The sequence below is a fragment of the Delphinus delphis genome, chromosome 9 (genome assembly GCF_949987515.2).
Source record: "Delphinus delphis chromosome 9, mDelDel1.2, whole genome shotgun sequence".
Taxonomy (NCBI): Eukaryota; Metazoa; Chordata; class Mammalia; order Artiodactyla; family Delphinidae; genus Delphinus; species Delphinus delphis.
This window is the reverse complement of record NC_082691.1, coordinates 101019494-101039219: the sequence shown is the minus strand read 5'-3', so window position 1 is coordinate 101039219 and position 19726 is coordinate 101019494. Positions and strand designations below refer to the sequence as shown.

Sequence of the window (19726 nt, the reverse complement as noted above, 5' to 3'; positions counted from 1 at the left end):
ATTTTTGGCTGTGTTGGGTCTTCGTTGCTGCGCGCAGGCTTTCTCTAGTTGCTGTGAGCGGGGGCCACTCTTCATTTGCAGTGCACAGGCTTCTCACTGCGGTGGCTTCTCTTGTTACAGAGCACGGGCTCTAGGCGCGCGGGCTTCGGAAGTTGTGGCTTGCGGGCTCCAGAGCGCAGGCTCAGTAGTTGTGGCGCACGAGCTTAGTTGCTCCGCGGCATGTGGGATCTTCCCGGACCAGGGATCGAACCAGGCGGATTCTTAACCACTGCGCCACCAGGGAAGCCCCGTTATATTAATTTGTTAATTGTGCATTGAAATGATAATATTTCAGATACAATGGGTTAAATAAAACGCATTATTAAAGATAATTTTTTTTTGCTTTCTTAATATGGCTACTTGAAAATTTAAATTTACACATGACTCACATGTGTAAGTGGTGCTGAATTAGAGGAAATACTTTAATCGACGGGCAAGCAATCAGATGAAAGCGATGCTGGGTGCCTGTGTGACACACTCCTTGTGACCAGCTGTGGGCCGGGGTCTGCTCCAATCAGCTGGAACGTCAGACAAGTCCGGACCTGGCACCCCTCCTTGGGGCCTGCCAGGCTAAACCAACTTACCCCAAACTCTGCCCTGCCAGGTTCTCCCGTTCGCCCGCTCGGGTTCAGGGAGCATGACTGGGGAGCCACCGCTGCAGGTGCCACGAGGGACGCTCCCTCCCTGAGTCCTCTCCGCAGCCCTGCAGAGGCTGGAGCTACTGTGAACACTTCCGAGGGGCCAGGGCTGGTCTAAAAGCTTTGCACGCGTTAATATACTTCACTGTCCCACCTACACAATGAGACGGGTGCTTGTTAAACTCATATTAGCAACAAGGAAGCCAAGACACAGAAAGGTTACACCACTACTAAGTGTTAGGAATGTACATCTAGGCAGCCTGGCTCCAGAGCCGATGTACCCACTACCCTGTACAGACTGTGACAGAGAAGGAATGACACCAGGCTCCATCCTACCACATCATCCAGCCTAAAACAGTCTAGAAGAGTCTAGAAGCAATAACCAAGACGAGTGGGGCTTCAGAGGGACTGAAAGCCACCAAATCATCACAGTGCTTCTTAGCAAAGGGCCTTCATCTAGGGTCTGTTTAACCAAAAAAGTTCTCTGGGCAGGGAAGTGCATCTGCCCCTCCCTGGGAGAGACCACACACAGAGGAGGGGCCGGGAGCTCCCATCAGGAGCAGAGCGGGAGCCCCGAGTGGGGTCCAGCTCTCCCGGCCTCCCAGCCCTGCCGCACACACAGACCCACAGACACACACGGAGAGGCCATGACTGGGCTCGAATCCCACTCTACCAGCTTGGGCTCCAGGTTCGCAAGCCAGCAAAGCAACAAATTAAAAGGCAAAAGAGAAACTGCTGTGGGCGGGTGCGCCAACAGTGGCAAGGAGGGGTGCTGACAAACAAGAAAGAGAAAGAAAATACACACTATAGACAGGCACGACAACAGCAGAGGCATCGACATCCCTCTGGGACCATGTGCTGTGGGCTCACTCACCTCGGTGCCCAGGGCCCCGGGAGGGCCAGAGTGCCGCCAGAGAGATCAAGACCCCAGCTCCCCTCCAGCAATCGGCAATGTATGCCTGATATATGTTTGCATATTAAAACTGTCCTACACAGGGGCTTCCCTGGCAGTCCAGTGGTCAAGACGCTGCGCTTCCACTGTAGGGGGTGTGGGTTCAATCCCTGGTGGGGGAAGTAAGATCCCACATGCCGCAGAGCCAAAAAAAAAACAAAAACAAAACTATCTTACACATATTAAGAAAAAGAGTAACAAACCACGAGGAAGATGAATAAAGGATATGACGGGAATTCAACAAAATACAACAACCAAAAACATTATGTTTCATGTTGACTCTCACTAGTAATCAGATACACACAAGATAAAACAACAACAAAAATCATTTCTCTTCACCTTTCAAGTGGACAGGGTGGGCAGGGAAAAGGCAGTCTCTGCCCCAGGGAAACGGGAAGGGCCTTCCTGCAGGGCAGTGTGGCGCACAGAGAAAGTCCCCAAAAGGTCGTGCGTGCCCGATGGCCTCACTGTTTTCTCCCACTTGGGAATTTGTCCAAAGGAAATAATCAGACAAGTGTGAAAAGATCTAGGTACCAGGAGACTTGGATCAACTGCACGCAGCCCCTCAGCTCACCACGAGCACGCACTGGGCGCTCGCTCTGTACCACGCACCGCTGTCGGCACCCACCGCGCCTAACTCCATCACACTGTCACTACCCCTCCTCCTTACCTGAGGAAACTCAGGAACAGAGGCGATGACCAGCTCCTGGAGGGCTCCCAGGCAGCGCGTGTCATATGCTGCGCACAAGAAGGCAGCCTCAGAACCTCCCACTGAATGGAGTCTGCCCTCCCTGGACCAGGGACCCAAGACTGAGATGGTCCAAATGCTCGAAGGCGGGGTCACAGAGAGCTGTGCAGATGAAACCAGAACTGGGTTCTAGGAGAACCGGCCGGGGGGATTGGGGGTGCCTTTATGACTTGCCCGAGTTCTCACAGCCAGTCGGCGGCAGAACAGGAATGAGAACCCAGGTATCCCAACTGCCCCGCAGGGAGCTGCCAGACGGGTGCATGAACGCAGATGCCTTTCTTGAAACTGAGACTCTGGTTCCCCTTCTCCCAGTGGAGTATTTCCCACAGAAGTCCCACTTTCGCTGTAAAACTCCAAGAGTGTCATCAATCATAGAGCAGTAGACAGTAGATATATATAGGAGAGAAAGCAGATGGGAAAGACACCCATCAGACAGACAGACAACAGCAGGTACCTTGGAGAGGGGTGGGGGGCACACACATTTCTTCGACTTCCTTTCCACATTTGAATGTGTTATAACCAGCATGCATAATTTTTGTCATTTAAACATATATTTAGGGGCTTCCCTGGTGGCGCAGTGGTTAAGAATCCACCGGCCAATGCAGGGGACACGGGTTCAAGCCCTGGTCCGGGAAGATCCCACATGCCGCGGAGCAACTAAGCCCGTGTGCCACAACTACTGAGCCTGCGCTCTAGAGCCCGCGAGCCACAACTACTGAAGTCCGTGCACCTAGAGCCTGTGCTCCATAAGAGAAGCCACCGCAATGAGAAGCCCGCGCACCACAACAAAGAGTAGCCCCCACTCACCGCAACTAGAGAAAGCCCACGCGCAGCAATGAAGACCCAACGTAGCCAAAAATTAATTAATTTTAAAAATAGTAAGTTATTAAAAAAAATAAAATAAACATATACTTAAATTTTTTAAATGTTCAAATATTTTGGAGTGTTTCTTGACCAAGCATCTTTCTCCTACGCACAACAGCCATGCTGCTCATAGAAGGGAGAGCCCCCCTCCAAGAGCCAGTTGGGGATTCAAGACACTCAGAAGAAAACCATGGCAGGAAAGAAGAGCTCGGGGTCACCCTTAAGTGATACTCTAAAAGCTTCCAAAAGTTCAACTCGAGGTCAAAACCTTGCCTGAGAGGCACCCAGAAGGGCTGACTGGGTGTCCAGCCTGGCCCAGCAAAGCTCAGTCGGCCCATCCATGTGAGGGGAGGAGCACGAGGCCTGGAGGTGGAAAACCAGGCAGAGTCCCCGGCTGTGCCGCTCCTGTGCGGCCTTGGGAAGTGACTCCGTCTCAGTCCTAGGAGATCACATTTGCAAAATGGAGATGATACCTGCAAACCGGAGAAGACTGCAAAGGATTGCAGAGGCCTCGTGACCATCTCCAGCAGGCAGGTGAGGAATGTTAACTGGTGGAACACTGCGCAGCCCATGGTCCCCATCCTCAAAGCAGGAGATCCCGGTCCCCTCCCCTTCCCGCTTCCATAACCCTAGAGCTCAGCTCCATGCACCAAAGTTAGCTGCCCCTCACCCCTGGCCTGCGTGGTGGACGTTGGCTAGGCGTCAGGAGGAATGCTCTCTGGTTCAACTAATCTCGAGTTACCTGCATATTAAGAAGAGAATGGGGGCAAGCCAAAGGGACCTAAGTGGGTGTTCAGGAGATGCTGGGCGGAGACACAGGAGTTCTCAGGGCCCCGGGCCTGCCTCCCCCAAGCTAGGGCCTCCTTCCCCCTCCATTCCTGAGGTTCTGAGGCCAGAGGCCCGCTGACAGCTGCTAGGGAGGGCTCACAGTCAAATGTACGGCGTGGACACTAAGAGCTCATTAATCCACCTCTCCTGCCTGCTCTCCCCGTGGCCTTCTCCCTCTGATCCAGCCGGCACTGCACAGAGAGTAAGTTCTCAAATGCAACCGGCTCTCAAATACGACCTGCCGGTTGGCTTCTACTTCAACCCTCTCGTGACAGCCCATCTCCTGCAGGCTTAAGGGTCACCCTCGTATGGTCTTCCGGAACAAGGTGAGGTGTAAGTGAATTAATACAGGATAAAGCATTCAAAACTCCCGAACCAGGGTCCTCCCGCCTGTCCCCCGTGGACTCAACGCTCCAGGCACGCAGACCAGCCTGCTGTTCCTCGAACCCCGACCCTTGCCGCCTTTGCCAACCTGTTCCCTCTGCACGGAGCACCTCTCAGACCCTGCACCTGGCACACATTCAGTTAAAGAAATAACTGGTAGAGGAAAGTTAGGGTATGTGCCAGCCACAGGGTGTTGACGAGCGAGGACTGTCTTATCTATACGGTGCCTTCCACCTGGCAGAGAGCTGGAGCGCAGTGAAGGAGGACTGAGTGGGGGGTGGGGAGGCTGCATCTCGAGGCTGCCCGAGTTCCCGCAGGCTTGGGGTCCTGACAAGCCTTCCCCAGTCTCTCATTTCCGCCCTGCTTTTCTTAAAACCCGGCCTTTATTCCTGCCACTCCCAATCCCCCCTCTGGCACCTCCTACACGCTGATCCATTCACCTCCAGGGTCTAGAGCGCTGGCTCAGCCCCCTCTCTCCCCTCCTGCTCTCCACTGCGCTAGATGCGACTGGACCACACAGTAGGCGCTAAATAAATGTATCTGGAACAAACGCAGCTTTCCCAGGCCACTGGCACCCACATTGATATCCTCTTTTTCAGAACTCCTAGAGCTCTTCTGTGCAAAGTCCTAAATAACCAGTCCCCCACCAGGCACTCATTCTCCAAACCAGCTAATTCCCAGAAGGGGCCGGGGAAGTTACAAATGCAGATCCCTGGGCCCCCATCCCGAACCCACGGGAGGGAGCCTCAGAAACGCAGACTTGAGCAAGTCCCACAGGCGAGAATTAGCAGCAGGCTGGGGGACGCCCACCCCGAGGAGCAGGCAGAAGGGAATCAGCTCAGGAGAGGGCTTCTCTGTCTCCAAAACGCACACCACTCTGCTCTCTGCATCAGAGCGCTGTTGCTGGGATCTAGTCACAGCACACAGACGAAACAGGGGACAAACTCTAGAGCCCTGGGCAGGCCTGCAGGGAAGCCTGCAGATGCTGAGGCTGCCCCCTCCGACTGCCCTGCCCACAGGTCCGGACCCCCTTCTCTCTTCAGCCTAATTTTGAACCAGACAGGAAAACCCGCACCTCTTTTTACCTGAGTCCTTTCAGAATGTTACCAAGCCTGGAGCCCACAGGGGCAGGCAGACGGTGCCTCTCCGAGGAATTTCACTGCTTAAAAACCCCTGGGGGAAAACCAAGGGCCAAGGGAACAAGTCACCCAGTTGACAAAGCCGGGTTCCTGCCGCAGCAGTAGCCTCCCGGGGCCACAGTCCGCTTCCAGGCCCTCCATGCGGGCCTCCCCTTGGGCAGACCTCCCCGGGCTCACATCGACTCAGGGACAAGCCTGCCTTTCCAGGCCACCTGCTGGGACCCCAAGGGCTGCTTCTCCCAACACCTCATCCTGGCTTCCGGCTCACTTGGCCCAGCACCCCTGCGTTCTGTATGCCCAGACTGTCCCCCATCTGGACCAAGGCCTGGTTCCTTCGTGTCCTCTTTCTAGGACACAGCCAGGACACCCGAGCAAGCCCCGGGAGCACCCCTCGCTGCAGGTCCCTCGCTCCTCTGAGCCTCGGTGTACCCACCAGGGAGGTGAGAGTGGCTCAAGGGCTCCGCACGCAGTAGGCTGTCTATGCCTCCGTCCCAGTTCCTGGTGACATTCCGCTCGTTCCTTAAGACCGTAGGGTGGACAGGTTTTCTCTTTCCTTGGACTTTGGTGGGAAAAGGAACTCCCTCCCTCCAGATCCTGTCCTGAAACACAGGAAAGCTCAAAGTTCCTCTGCTTCTTCCTGCCCCGGCCACGGGGTGAGAGGGGCTGACAGAAGCAGACAGAGAGAATACAGGAGGGCAAGGTGCCACCACGCTTCCTCAGTCCCAAATGCATCCCGACCGCATCTCCGCAGTCACCTTCAAAGCTCAAACGCACCCTTCACTAAAGTATTACTGAATGAGGCTTCTTACACACTAGGAAAATGTCATCCCTTTCCCCTAAGAGGCTCACCCCTAGTAAACATAGGATCAGCCTCCCAGGCGATGAATGTGTTTATGTAACAGTCTCGACCCAAGTCCGCTGGGCCCTGGCAGGGGCCTCGGTCAGGCTCAGAGAGTGAGCAGGGAAACGCCCGCCAGAGAAGCTGCTGCCCTCCCTCCACAGAGAGAGAAGGTGCCGACGCCGCTTTGCAGGACGGCGGCAATATGGTTTGGCAGATGGGGAGAGGAAGGATATACGGCAGAAATCGGAGAAGGAGTTTTCTGGGTTTTTTTTTTTTTTTTTTTTGATGCCTGCCTACAGCAGAAAAGCTGGGGCGACAGGAGTGGGAAAGCAAGGGTGAGGTGGGTAATAAAGATGGGTTCCAAGAGAGAGGCTGGAAAAAAAAAGGGGAGAAGAAGAAAGAGGTGGGAGGTCTTGCCAAGAAAGAGCAGGGAAGTAGGGACCAGGAGAGCTGGGAACGGATGTGTGAGGAGCAGCTGGGCCCTGGTGACAATGAAACACTGGGTCCCAGGATCCGCAATGGTGATACCAAGCTTCCAGGCTAAGCAGACGGAATGTGGGGTACTTCCAAACCGCAATGGGGAAGCTGGTCACGGGGGAGGGCTCTAAGGGGAAATTCCGCCTATCGTGTTGAATTCAAGATGGGGGTGAAAACCCAAGTGTGTCCCAGGAACTCTGGCCTCCACATCACGGAAGATGCCGGGCCAGAGACCTCCTGAGCTCGGGGGGCGGGGGTACTGTTAAGGAAGCGGGAGTTAGACGTGGAATCCGGCCAATTCTGCCTCTCCCTGCTCTGGACGCCATCCCTCACCCCTCCTGGGGCTGTCCCAGCCCCTCCAAAAGGGGCTGTGAGGGGTGGGGGAGGCATCTTGGTGCTGGTCAGGAACTTACTTCCTCTGGGGAAACAGGGAAGCTGCAGGGAATGGCATTTCTTCCCCCCACCCCCCACCCCTTCAGATCTAGGAGGAAATATTGGTCATCTCCTCTCTTTGGGGCCCCTGGCTCACACAAATGCCATCTCCTGGTCCCCAGCCACACCGATGATTCAGGCCATTTACTCAGATCCATGCTAATGAGGTTTTTTCTGCCACCTAATTAGTTCACAGTGAACTCAGCCTTCAGAGGAAAGAGATGCGATGCGAGAGAGCTGGGAAAAGGACAGAAAGAAGGCAGACGGGAATGCTACACGAAAAGAGCAGGACCCCAGCTCTAAACTGCGTTCCCCTACCCCCAAAAGACCAACTATGCCTTCCTCAGCCACGGGGACCTCTGAAAGCAGAAACGGGCTGTTCAGGTGAAGGACACCCCCAAGAGCCTCACACAATGAGAGAAAGATGGGAGTGCGGCCCTAACTCTGAGGCCCAAGTACTGGACAGGGCCCTGCCCACAACTCCAAGTCATCAGCAAAAGGCCTTGCACTCTGCCTGCATTTCCGAACCCACCACCTGCTGGTGGGCGTCCCCCTGCAAATGGAGCCGGAGGAGGAAGCAGATGGCCCAGGGCCAGGCCCATCTGCCCCACATGCGTTCAAAGGTCACCACGCCGCTGGGATGCCTGCCGGTGCTGCCCGTCCCCACCACACCCGGGGTCGTGGTACATCTGCCAGCAGCGTGCACCCACTTCCTCTGCCCCTCAGTAGCCGAAGTCCAGGGCCCGAGAGCCTAGAGAAAGGAGCGCTGGTCAGCTCAGTGGCCCGGGGTTCTAGTCTCCGACGCCTGGCGCTGTGTCCCTGGAGGTCGGTCAGCGCCCACCAGCCCCGAGCCCGCCTCTCGAGCGGCTCCCTGGAGAGCAGCGGCGGGTGCCCGGCGCGCGGGGGACCCAGCGAAGGCGCCGCTGGCCCGGCCGGGGCTTCCCACGCGGCCCCGGCGCGCAAGCCCCGCGCCAGGCCTGGCCCGTGCCCGCCGGGCCGCGGCAGCGTGGAGGGTGTGCGTCGGAAGAGCGAGCCTCGGCGAGCGCCACCCTCCGGGACCCGCGGGCGCTGGGCCCGGGAATGCTGCCATCCACTAACCGGAGGCTCCGATCCACCGCTCCGCTGCGGGCAGGGCCGGGACAGCGGCTGAGACGCCTCTCCGGCAGCGGCCCCACCTCCCGGCCCGCCGAGGCCCTCCGCCGCGCCCACCCTACCCGGCCATGCCTGCCCAGACCTGGCCTCTGGACCCCAGAACCTCTGTGGTTCAGAGCGCACCCGTCCCCGGAGCGACACCACCCTCACGCCCTGGAGCACTAAGATCAGAAAACCTGTCCCCTGGCACGGGACCTGCCCCCAGCCCCAAAGTGTTCCCGGACGAGAAATGGCGAAGCCTGGCCGCCGGCTATGCAGCGCCAGCGATCAGCAAACCGCGTAGCCCCGACCTCAGGCGCGCAAGGACCCCCAACGGGGAGAGCGTGGCCGGAACGGGCCAGCAAAGGCCCCGGCCGGCGCCGAAGAAGCCACCGCGCCCCAGCTCCCGCAGCCCCCGGCTCAGCTCACCCTCGATGGAAATGACGTGCTCCCGGATCTGGTTCTGCAGCGCCAGGTCCTCGATGCGCTCGATCAGGTCGTAGATGGCGTAGATATTGGGATGCACGGACTCGAAGCGCTGGATCTCGGCCCGGATGGCCGCCGAGTTGGAGAGCGCGAACTGCTGGGGAGGCCCGCCGGCCAGCTGCTGCGAGGGGCCGCCGCCGCCCCCGGCCCCCGGCCCTGCGCCGCCGAACTGCCCGCCGCCCCCCGCGCCGCCGCCGCCGCCGCCCCCCGGCGCCGCCAGGCTCGGCTGCTGCTGCGGGCTCTGCCCCCCGCCCGCCTGGAAGTTCATGGTTCCGGAGCCGCGGGGCCCGAGGCGGGCCCGGCCGGATCCCTGGGCGGCGCGGCGGCAGCGGCAGCGGCGGCGGGCGGGCGGGCGCGCGGGGCTGGCGGGGCCGGGACTAAGGAGCCGGCGGCGCGGGGCTAGTGCATGGGGCCGGGGGCCGGGGGCCGAGGCCGGGAGGCGCCGCCGCGCACGCTGTGGCCACCGCTGCCGGGCGCTTCCCGGCGCCGCGATCCCGCTGCCTGGGAGCAGCCTCCAGCGGCAACAACAACGGGACCGGGAGCGCGCGGCCCGGGCCCTCCCCCCGCGTCATGCGCACGCACCGCCGCCCCCGCCGGCTCCAGCACACGCAGCCCGAGCCCCCCTCCCCGCCGCCCCCGCCCCCGCCCCTCCTGCGCGCGGGCCCCAGCGCCCCCGCCCCTCGCTTTGCTCGCTGGCTCTGCAGCCTCCACCCCCGAGCCGCGCGCTCCAGCCCCAGCGGCCGGGCCCCTCCCACCCAGCTTCGGCCCTTCCGCCTCCTCTCCAGGCCCCACCTACACCCGCCGCGAGGGCCCCTAGCTTCGAGAGGACAGCTGCACTGCCCCCCTCCCGGCCCCGGCTGTCGCTTTCGCCTCCCTGCGCTGGTCTGGGTGGGGTGTCCGATCTCTGGGCAGCGCCCGCACAGTGCCCTGCGCCCGAGGGTACTGATGAACGCGGCTGATTGGCCGAGGAGGGTCGCCAGGCCAGGCCCAGTTGCGCCTCCCTTATATCGCCCTGCCTTCAGTGCGGCACAGGCTCCCCTGTCCCAGGGCCCTGAGGTCAACCCTAGAGACCACGCCGACCCAGGGTTCTCTCTCGGGCCCTGCCTGGACTCTCCATTGCCGGCTGCAGCACCTAGGCTGGGAATCTGGATTCCCAGATTCTATTTCCAGTTCTTCCTGAGGAGAGCTTCATCTGCGGGGCCCTTGGAAATGACACTTTAAACAACAACGTCCCCACACTTATCTTCCAGCCTCTCCAAGAAGACACCCACTGCCGGACCGGGAGAGGACCAGTGAACACAGCTGGACCCCACTGAAAGGGGGAAGGAAGAAGAGAAAGGAATCAAATATTATGCCTTCTTTCCCACTCACCCCATTCAAGACACGCACCAGAGTCCACATGACTGTCTCAATTTTCTTTGTCCTCTCTCCCTTGTCTATACCGTGTTCCTGTCCACTCCTGGGGCCAGGGAGTTCCCTCAACGTCCTAGTTCCTCTGCATCCCCATTGCTAAAGCTGTATGCAGTTCTGCTAGCCCCCCCCCCCAACTTTTCTTAACCCCATAAGAGGGGGCATTTGCAGAGCACTGGTCCCAGCCAATCAGCCTGCCAGGGCTACACCCCAATGTCCTCTGGCACAGTCATCCTTTTTACATATCCTTCCACTTCCCAGGCCAAGCTGGGTCTTTTCCCAGCAGAAAGTTGCCCACCATTCAGCTACCTACACAACTCTACCCCAGTACCAACCCAGTCACCATTCCTAAGTTTCTTGTACCTTCCAAAGAAGCTGCTGCGAGCTAATCAACACCGGGGGCCTCCCAAACTCCTGAGGGATGTGGGTTCTACGTACCTGCTTGACCTTCAGAATGTCTTGCACCCTCTCTGGGCTTCATCTGCAAAATATAGTGGTTGAACAAATCACCTACCCTATGTTCTGTAAGTCTAAGAGCAATATCTAACATATCTTTTAGAAGCTTAGTTAGAATTGACAGCAAGCAGTTGCACCAGGTACCTCCCAGTAGAGCTGTTGAGGGTAAAGAGTCCCTCAGAAATGTTGCCCCGGCAGCCAGCACATACCTGTTTTAGCACTGGTGGGCTACTTGTCTCCTTTATTAGTATATGAGCGACAAGAGGGCAGGGATAGAGTCTGATTCACTGTACTCCCAGCATGTCAGCCAGTGCCCAGCACATAGTATACATTTAAAAAATATTTCTAGAATAAATGAATAAATGGGAAGGAAGGAACTAGAAATAAGTTAGTTCTTTATATTAAAAATCTAAACTGACTGTCCCAAGGCAACATTTGGAGTGCTTGCTCCCACAAGTAAGCATTTGCTATCAGAACACTAGGGTGCATTACTTTTAATCAAGACTGGTCTATACAATCTAGGATCTAAGATCTCTGTGCCTCTCTGTGGCTATAGAAGCCCAGAGGGAGGGAAAACCCATGGAAATTAACTGGCCCGGGCCAGGCCGAGGCTCAACAACCCCTGTACAGCAATACTCTAGAAATACCTAATTTCTGAGGCCAGATTTGGGTGGAGGAAGTGTTCTAATACCAAGTGAACAAATACCTGCTGTGTGACAGATCCCCTACATAGTTTTCACACTTGTTTAATGAAACACCTAATTTTTTCCTTACAATTGTCTTATGAGGTATGTTTTAGGAACGAAGAAATTTAGGTTCAAAGAGATTCAATAGCGCACACAAGGTCATATAGTTGATAAGCACGGGATAAGGGATCAGCATTTGTGCCAGGTTCCAAAGTCCATGCTTCTTGCACAGTCTTACAGGGGCAAAGTGGAGGAGGGGACCAGGTAAATAAGGCAGCCCAAGCTGCGGTGGCCAGCCCTGAAGATGGATATCCTCAGCCAGCCTGGTGGGGCAGCCCAAGGCTACTGGGCTCTGGGCTGAAGAGTCAATTTGGAGGGTCCAGGATGCCTTCCGGCGTCCACTCTGACTTAAGAGTAGGCCGGGGTAGGGTCCACCTGAGCTCCCCAAAGGCTGCATCTCGAAACACCGGTGCTCTGACACGCTCCAGCTGACGTTAGTTTCTGGAGTGATACATGCCCTGGCTGCCCGAGGGGTAGGGGGAGGATGCTGCTGCCGCCCAAAACCTCTGCGGACTGGAACAACCCCCAGACACGCCCCCACCAGCCCCTCAGCGATTTGCGGGCACCGAGACCGGGTAGTCGAGCCCGCACGTGGGTCCGCAGGGCGGAGGGCGGGGACTGCTCACCGCGCCGGACTACAAGACCCACAATACTCCGGGCTGCGGCGGCGGCGCAGCGGCAGCGGGGAAGGCGGGGGGGGGGGGGGGTGCCTTCAGGTGTCTGCGACCTCGCCACCTCCCGCCCGGAAGTGCCTGAGGGTCCGCTATGGGGCTGGCGGAGCCAGGCGGTGAGTCCCTGCGCCTTGACCGCACCCACCCCGCCGCCACCTCAGCTGGCCCCCGCTCGCCCCGCCCCGGGATCGCCCTCCCGCCACTCGGGGGTGGGTGTGGGGGGCGGGAAGATGGGAGGGGTGATAGAGGATCAGGGTGGGGAGGGCGAAGTCTCGGATTCCCGGCCGAGATCTGGGGTCCTGCAGCAGGCTGAGTTTGGAGAGGCTTCCAGAGGAGGCGCGGGGTCGGGCCGCCTCGGGGTGGGGTTTGAGTGCACCAGGAGGGGCCGAGTTGGGTGGGGGGTGGCAGCCCTCGGAGGTTCCAGTTTGCCAAAGGGCGCAGTTTGACTTTTGGCGTGGGGAAGCCTTGGGAAGCGGTCCCGTGCCGCGGGTCGGGGTTTGGGTAAATGGTAACCGGGAGGTGTGTGTGTGGAGAGACCTTTTTCCCCCTTGGAGAAACTTCAGCGACGGAAGAGTAGATAAGCTTGGGGTGAAATAGACGAAGGAGTAGATAAACTTTGGGATGACCTAGACGGGAAGAATAGGTAAGCTTTGGGGTGAAGTTTGGTGGAGGTTGAATTTAGGGGAGAGTCGCTTAGAAGGTCAAGGCCCTGACCTCGGAATAGGGTTTGGGTGAATTGGGCAGCTGGTTGAAGACCTGATCTCAGGTTACAAAAAATTAGGACTAGGGATTTGGTGATGGGAAGGGGTACGTGGGGCAAGTTTGGGGTAACTGGGTGTCAGAGCGGTCCGTGTCCCACGGTGGGGCTCGGGTATGTGGGCAGAGGTCTGAGGACTGTGGGAGAGTTGTGGTGGGGTGGGGTCAGGAGCCCCCCCGAAGTTCAGAGGGCTCCTGGCGGGTGAGCCAGCCCCTCATGGGTTCTTTGTGCCTCTCCAGCTCGGTAGCGCAGCGGGCAAGGCAGGTGCCATGGCCCTGATCGAAGGGGTGGGTGATGAGGTGACCATCCTTTTCGCGGTGCTTGCCTGCCTTCTGGTGCTGGCTCTCGCCTGGGTCTCAACACACACTGCCGAGGGCGCTGATCCACTGCCCCAGCCGTCAGGGACCCCAGCACCGACACAGCCCAGCGAAGCCATGGCGGTCACCGACAGCATCAGAGGGGAGGCCCCAGGAGCTGAGACCCCCAGCCTGAGACACAGAGGTCAGGCTGCACAGCCAGAACCTGGCGTGGGGCTCCCAGCAACACCGCCACCTCCAGACTCCCCCCAGGAGCCCCTAGTACTTCGGCTGAAATTCCTCAACGATTCAGAGCAGGTGGCCAGGGCCTGGCCCCATGACACCATTGGCTCCCTGAAAAGGTAAGGCGGGAAGAGAGGACAGGAATAAAGTGCTAAAGAGTGGGGTGGGAATGATCACAGACCTAGAAGGGCCACTGAGTATATCAATATCTGAGACTTATCCCTCCGTTTATAGATGAGGGAACTGAGGCCCCCAAATCACACACCGTATTGTTCCCCTGAAGCAGGAGGGGCCCCCTTAGAGGCCCTGACTTGGGTGGTAGGTGGAGGACAGAGGTGAGGGTGGGAGAGTTATTCCGGGCAAGGGGCCAGGATTGCCTGAGACCTGCTCTATTACCCAGGTCGCTCTCTCCTCAGGACCCAATTTCCTGGCCGGGAACAGCACGTGCGACTCATCTACCAAGGGCAACTGTTAGGAGACGACACCCAGACCCTGGGCAGCCTTCACCTCCCTCCCAACTGTGTTCTCCACTGCCACGTGTCCACTCGGGTGGGTCCCTCACACCCACCGTGCCCACCGGGGTCAGAGCCAGGCCCCTCCGGGCTGGAAGTAGGCAGCCTGCTGCTGCCCCTGCTGCTTCTGCTGCTGCTGCTGCTCTGGTACTGCCAGATCCAGTACCGGCCCTTCTTTCCCCTGACCGCCACTCTGGGTCTGGCCGGCTTCACCCTGCTCCTCAGTCTCCTGGCCTTTGCCATGTACCGCCCGTAGTGCCTCCACGGGCTCTTGGCAGTGTTGCTGGCCCCTCCGGACCTTGCTCCCCACGACACGGTGGGAGTTGCTGTCTGCCCAGGCCTGCCTCTCCGACCTGCCTCTTCCCACTACCCTGGAGCCCAGCCCTGCGCCGCAGAGCACTCCGGGGGCCAGCGGAGGCCCCTCCCTGCGACCTCCACGGCTCTGGGCCGCCCCCCGGGGCAGCTGGCCCTCAGCGCCCACCAACAGTCGGCTCCTCCGGGTCAGACAGCTGCTGTCGCTGCCTGGGCCCTAGGCACAGCCGGGCCACGCCCCTGGGCCCTTCTTAGTGTTCTGCCTGAGAATCCAGCCACCGCTAGTCCCTGACAGCTCCTTGGGCTGATTTAGGGACTCAAAGACTGAGGGGCCGGAGAAGGGGAGCTGGGAGGGGTGGAGGGGGTTCTCTGGAACATGTGCAGATTAAATAACTGTGAAGTTTTCACCCTTGGTGTATGTCTGCGTGTGCGGGCCCGGGGGCCGGGGAGCTCTTGCCCACTGGGAGACAAGGCATGAAGGGCGCCGACCGGGCACTTGGCTCTGCCCAACCCGCCCAGCCCGGCCGCTGACTCCCCGTCACCTTTTCATCCCAGCCTCAGCCCCCTAGCCCTTTGGCCCCGCCCCGGCCCCGCCCCATCGCCGCGCGCGCAGCTTCCCGGAAGCAGGGGGCGGGGCGCGCGGCGACCTGGCGCGCGGGGACTGACGGGAGCCACGTCTTTGCTGGCCGAGGACTGTGCCGCGGTTGGCGTCTGGGCGGCGATCCGGGGGCTGCTGGGAAGATGGCGGACTCGGTGGCCCCCTGATGAGGAGGCCGCGGGGGGAGCTCGGCCCCCGGGCCCCGAGACCGACCGAGGGAGCGATCTGCGCGGGGCCTGGGGAGCCATGTAGGGGTGGTGCCTGCGGGGCGGGCCGCGGGAGGGCGGCGGGAGTTGGTGTTGGCGACCGTGCCCACGGTCTCCTGGCATCCCCGGGCCGGGTGGGCGTTGGGGGAGGGCCCTGACACCGCCGACTCCGCGCCATGGCAAAGCTGAGCCCTCGGGCTCCACGGGCGCCCTCCAAGGTGGGCCCTGCGTTCTCGTTTCACGGGCGAGGAGACTTGGGCAGAGAGACGAAGCCACTTGTCCAAGGTCACGCAGCTGGTAAGTGGGAGCACCCAGCATGGAACCCAGGACCGTCCGGCTGCGGAGCCCGCGCTCCACCCTCTGTGCCGCCGCCGCCTCCTGCGGGAGGGGGAGGTGGTCGGGAGGGCGTATCGTCGCGGCGAGCTGGGCTCCAGGCTGGGCGCGACCACTAACCAGATTCGTGACCTCGGGCTTAACGTAACCCCCTCGCCTCTCTGGGCCTTGGTTTCTCCACCTGTGAAATCGAGGTAATGCCAGCCCTGCCTCTCTCCTCATAGGCCTGTAAGGAGGACGAGAGGGGATAATGCATGTGGAATTGCTTTGTAAATATCCCTACGCTGAGCACACTGAAGGATTACGATTGCTGTTTCAGAGGATGGAAGAAGGCAGAGAGGGGCGGGTTGGGAAGTGGAGCAGAGCAGTCGCAAAGAAGGGTGAACATGAGTCAGGGTTGCTCTGACCCCAGGCTCCACCGGATGGGGAGCGAGGTGAGGAGTAGATAGCTGGTCTTTCTCACCGTTGGAGAATACCTCACCCCCTTTTCTGGGCCACCCCTCAGGGTCTCCATCACCCAACTCCATGCTTCGAGTCCTGCTATCTGCCCAGGCCTCCAGTGCTCGGCTGTCTGGCCTGCTGCTGCTCCCACCAGTACAGCCCTACTGTCTGGGGCCCAACAAATGGGGAGACCGGCCTCCTGGAGGAGCCCCCCATGCAGGCCCTGTGCAGGGGTTGCAGCGGCTTCTGGAACAGGCGAGGAGCCCTGGGGAGCTGCTGCGCTGGCTGGGCCAGAACCCCACCAAGGTGCGCGCCCACCACTACCCTGTGGCACTCCGTCGCCTGGGCCAGCTCTTGGGGTCTCAGCCACGACCCCCTCCTGTGGAGCAGGCCACACTTCAGGACTTGAGTCAGCTCATCATCCGAAACTGCCCCTCCTTTGACATTCACACCATCCACGTGTGTCTGCACCTTGCAGTCTTACTTGGTGAGGACGGTGTCTGGGGGGTGGGTGGGCGTTAACGGAAGAATAGAGAAACAGCAGAGGACCCGAGATCGCTGACAGAACGCACCCCTCGGGCTTGCCAGGAACGGCACATACGCCGCCACACTTGCTGCTGCTCCCCTGTATCCGTGGCAGACATCACGAGTCAAGCAGCAGGTGTTGCAGCTTAGCTAGGGTGCCACCCCAGGTCCCTTCTAATACAGCGCTCTAGGAAGCCCCTGCAATTTGTTACCACTGGCAAGAGATGAGAACTCACTTGCCTTCTTTGTATAAGGCCTTCCCCACAGACTGTTCTGATACCTTAGTGCACGTGATATCTCACATTTCTCTAGTGTTTCCACGTGCTCTGTAGCAAACCTTCCAGCCCAGAAAACAGAGATGAGAAGGATTGGGGATTCATTAACTAAACCAGGACTGGAGCAGAGCAGAGCAACTCCCGGTTGCTAGGACTGCCTCCTCTGACCCTCTCCTCCTCAGGCTTCCCATCAGATGGGCCCCTGGTGTGTGCCCTGGAGCAGGAGCAAAGGTTCCGCCTCCCTCCGAAGCCACCTCCCCCTCTGCAGCCTGTCCTTCGCGGTGGGCTAAGGTTGGAAGCTGCTCTCAGCTGCCCCCGCTTCCAGCGGCATCCACAGCATCACCTCATCCGCAGCCTGGCAGGTGCTGGAGGGGGTTAAGGTTCATGGGAGGAGGGGAGCTGAGGCGGAGGCAGGTGGTGTCTGGTGGAATCTAGTTGAGGTCTGACCTGAGGGTCCGGTGTGATGAGCTGTTCTTCGCAGAGGCCAGGCCAGAGGAACTGACGCCCCACGTGATGGTGCTCCTGGCCCAGCACTTGGCCCGCCACCGGTTGCGGGAGCCCCAGCTTCTGGAAGCCATTGCCCACTTCCTGGTGGCCCAGGAAGCCCAGCTCAACAGCAAGGTGGGATTACCTCCCACCTTCCCATGCTCCTCTCCTACTCATCCCATCCTAAGACACCTGGCAGGCCTAACCCCCACCCAGCCTGATTGGCTGCTTCTATCTGTAGCAGACAACCCAGTTAGGCTCTCTGCTCTTTCCCGTGGGGTTCCACCTTTGCTCACACCCTCGCTGGCTTGTCCAGCTCCCCAGCATGTATGCCTGGGTTGTCTGCACTTCTCCAAACACTCTTTTTAATTTTTTCTTAAAGAAGATGTTGGGGGTAGGAGTTTATTAAGTTATTTAATTATTTTTGGCTGTGTTGGGTCTTCGTTTCTGTGCAAGGGCTTTCTCTAGTTGTGGCAAGTGGGGGCCACTCTTCATCGCGGTGCGTGGGCCTCTCACTATGGCGGCCTCTCTTGTTGCGGAGCACAAGCTCCAGACGCGCAGGCTCAGTAGTTGTGGCTCACGGGCCTCGTTGCTCCGCGGCATGTGGGATCCTCCCAGACCAGGGCTCGAACCCGTTCCCCTGCATCGGCAGGCAGATTCTCAACCACTGTGCCACCAGGGAAGCCCTGCAAACACTCTCAGCCCCTGTCTTAACTTGGTTGATCCCACTCTGCTAAGTCTTCAGGGACAGAACCCACAGCCACGTCTCCTCTGCTTGTTTGAAGACTAATCGCGTGGAGCTCAAGCAGTGCTTACACTGTTGAGCTTCTGGTGTGTGTGTAGAGGGATTGTCCTGCCTTTATGGTGATGCTGTGAGCTTGCAGGCCAAGCCTCCCTGAGGTCCAGCTTGTAAAGGATACTGGAGAACCGCTTCGCGCTGGGTGATGGGCTGCCCTTGCTCCGCAGGTGGTACAGAAGTTGGTCCTGCCCTTTGGGCGACTGAACTACCTGCCTCTGGAAGAGCAGTTCATGCCCTGCCTTGAGAGGATCCTGGCTCGGGAAGCAGGGGTGGCCCCCCTGGCAACTGTCAACATCTTGATGTCACTGTGCCAGCTGCGGTGCCTGCCCTTCCGAGCCCTGCACTTTGTTTTTTCCCCAGGTTTCATCAGCCACATCAGTGGTGCGCAGACTGGAGGGCTGGCTGGGTCCCGGGGAGCCAGTGGGCAGGGGAAGCAGGGTGGGGGTCTGCAACCCAGTTAGCCTTGTCCTGCTTTCCTGCAGGCACCCCTCACGCCCTGATTGTGCGGCGCTACCTCTCCCTGCTAGACACGGCCGTGGAGCTGGAGCTCCCAGGATATCGGGGTCCCCGCCTTCCCCGAAGGCAACAAGTGCCCATCTTCCCCCAGCCACTCATCACCGACCGTGCCCGTTGCAAGTACAGGTGGATGGGGCAGCTTTGGGGAGGGGAGGGGAGCGGCCCGCAAGCAGCACGGGGTAGGCCAACCCGGGGGACCATGTTCTGTGTGTGCGGCTGCGCCCTAGGCAGTCAGAAAGAGCGGAGCAGCAAAGGCATTTCCCAGGGCCGTGGAACTAGGCAGGAGGGAGCTAGAACCAGTGTCTTGGGGGCTTTCCTGATACCGGTGTTCCTCTCCCCCTCAGTCACAAGGATATAGTAGCCGAGGGGCTGCGCCAGCTGCTGGGGGAGGAGAAGTATCGGCAGGACCTGACCGTGCCTCCAGGCTACTGCACAGGTGAGCTCCGGGTGGGCCAGCGGCTCGCCAGGACACGGAGCCTCCGCTGAAGGCCAGCAGCTCTCTCTCTCCATGCCCTGCAGACTTCCTGCTCTGTGTCAGCAGCTCTGGTGCTGTGCTCCCCGTGAGAACCCAGGACCCCTTCCTACCGTATCCTCCCCGGTCCTGTCCCTACACAACCCGTGACCCTGCCCAAAGGTAAGGGAAGAGGGTGGGAGAGCCTTGCCTGCCTTCATAGACAGCAGCTCTGAGCCAGTCACTTCTCCTCCAGGGTGGTACTGATGCTGCGGGAACGGTGGCATTTCTGCCGGGATGGCAGAGTGCTGCTGGGCTCACGGGCTCTGCGGGAGCGGCATCTGGGCCTGATGGGCTACCAGCTCCTACCGGTGAGAGCCCTCCCCACGCCCACACACTCAGCTAGTACCCCTCCCCTGGCCGGCCAGGCCCTGGGGTAACCTGCGACCCTCTCCCCCTGCAGCTACCCTTCGAGGAACTGGAGTCACAGAGAGGCCTGCCCCAGCTCAAGAGCTACCTGAGGCAGAAGCTTCAGGCCCTGGGCCTCCGCTGGGGGCCTGAAGGGGGGTGAGGGCGTGCACATGGGTTCAGGATGGCCCCCCCATTGGGGGATGGACAGTTTGCACTTTGGCTCCCTCTGCTTTGATTTGTCATTAAAGTTCCTTTCCTTCCCCATTGCACATCTCGTTTCTGGGACAGAGCGGGCTGGAATCCGTCACCTCTCTTCCATTCAT

At 59.5% G+C, this 19726-nt stretch overlaps 3 protein-coding genes across 11 annotated transcripts in view; 2 read left to right on the top strand and 1 right to left on the bottom strand.

Annotated features, from left to right (window-relative positions):
* AGAP3 (ArfGAP with GTPase domain, ankyrin repeat and PH domain 3) overlaps positions 1-9537 on the bottom strand; it is a 56621-nt gene extending 47084 nt beyond the window's left edge. The window contains exons 1-2 of one of the 5 annotated variants that reach the window (XM_060021121.1): positions 9396-9537; positions 8903-9106 (exon numbers count right to left, since the gene is read on the bottom strand). In XM_060021121.1, the coding sequence (XP_059877104.1) occupies positions 8903-9106; positions 9396-9531 (340 nt within the window). In that variant the 5' untranslated portion in view covers positions 9532-9537. Of the gene's footprint in view, positions 1-8902 lie in introns of all 5 variants that reach the window. The other 4 variants (XM_060021123.1, XM_060021127.1, XM_060021122.2 and 1 more) reach the window with 4 other exon arrangements.
* Positions 9538-12243: 2706 nt separating this feature from the next.
* On the top strand, positions 12244-14771 carry TMUB1 (transmembrane and ubiquitin like domain containing 1). 3 transcript variants are annotated; one of them, XM_060021130.1, is made up of 3 exons: positions 12244-12358; positions 13239-13657; positions 13955-14771. In XM_060021130.1, exons 2-3 carry the CDS (start codon positions 13269-13271, stop codon positions 14304-14306), a joined length of 741 nt encoding a protein of 246 aa, XP_059877113.1. In that variant the 5' UTR covers positions 12244-12358; positions 13239-13268; the 3' UTR covers positions 14307-14771. The 3 variants fall into 3 exon arrangements, with proteins under 3 accessions (XP_059877113.1, XP_059877114.1, XP_059877111.1); XM_060021131.1 differs by lacking the exon at positions 12244-12358 and adding an exon at positions 12433-12451; XM_060021128.1 differs by lacking the exon at positions 12244-12358 and adding an exon at positions 12694-12885.
* Positions 14772-15031: 260 nt separating this feature from the next.
* FASTK (Fas activated serine/threonine kinase) lies at positions 15032-19679 on the top strand. Of its 3 annotated transcripts, none has more exons than XM_060021118.1 (10): positions 15032-15208; positions 16005-16427; positions 16923-17102; positions 17222-17361; positions 18193-18406; positions 18508-18667; positions 18886-18977; positions 19061-19175; positions 19249-19363; positions 19456-19677. In XM_060021118.1, exons 1-10 carry the CDS (start codon positions 15127-15129, stop codon positions 19561-19563), a joined length of 1629 nt encoding a protein of 542 aa, XP_059877101.1. In that variant the 5' UTR covers positions 15032-15126; the 3' UTR covers positions 19564-19677. The 3 variants fall into 3 exon arrangements, with proteins under 3 accessions (XP_059877101.1, XP_059877100.1, XP_059877099.1); XM_060021117.1 differs by lacking the exon at positions 15032-15208 and adding an exon at positions 15270-15463 and having other exon boundaries at positions 18508-18661; positions 19456-19679; XM_060021116.1 differs by lacking the exon at positions 15032-15208 and adding an exon at positions 15271-15463 and having other exon boundaries at positions 19456-19678.
* The last annotated feature ends 47 nt before the right edge of the window (positions 19680-19726 follow it).

What these genes read in the sequence shown, in the direction of transcription:
- FASTK (XM_060021116.1), top strand. Translation starts at nt 15,343, where the DNA reads ATGGCAAAGCTGAGCCCTCGGGCTCCACGGGCGCCCTCCAAGGTGGGC. An exon ending in GCACCTTGCAGTCTTACTTG is followed by an intron (nt 16,428 to 16,922) that starts GTGAGGACGGTG and finishes TCTCCTCCTCAG; the next exon opens with GCTTCCCATCAGATGGGCCC. An exon ending in ACCCGTGACCCTGCCCAAAG is followed by an intron (nt 19,176 to 19,248) that starts GTAAGGGAAGAG and finishes CTTCTCCTCCAG; the next exon opens with GGTGGTACTGATGCTGCGGG.
- TMUB1 (XM_060021130.1), top strand. Translation starts at nt 13,269, where the DNA reads ATGGCCCTGATCGAAGGGGTGGGTGATGAGGTGACCATCCTTTTCGCG. An exon ending in ACCATTGGCTCCCTGAAAAG is followed by an intron (nt 13,658 to 13,954) that starts GTAAGGCGGGAA and finishes CTCTCTCCTCAG; the next exon opens with GACCCAATTTCCTGGCCGGG.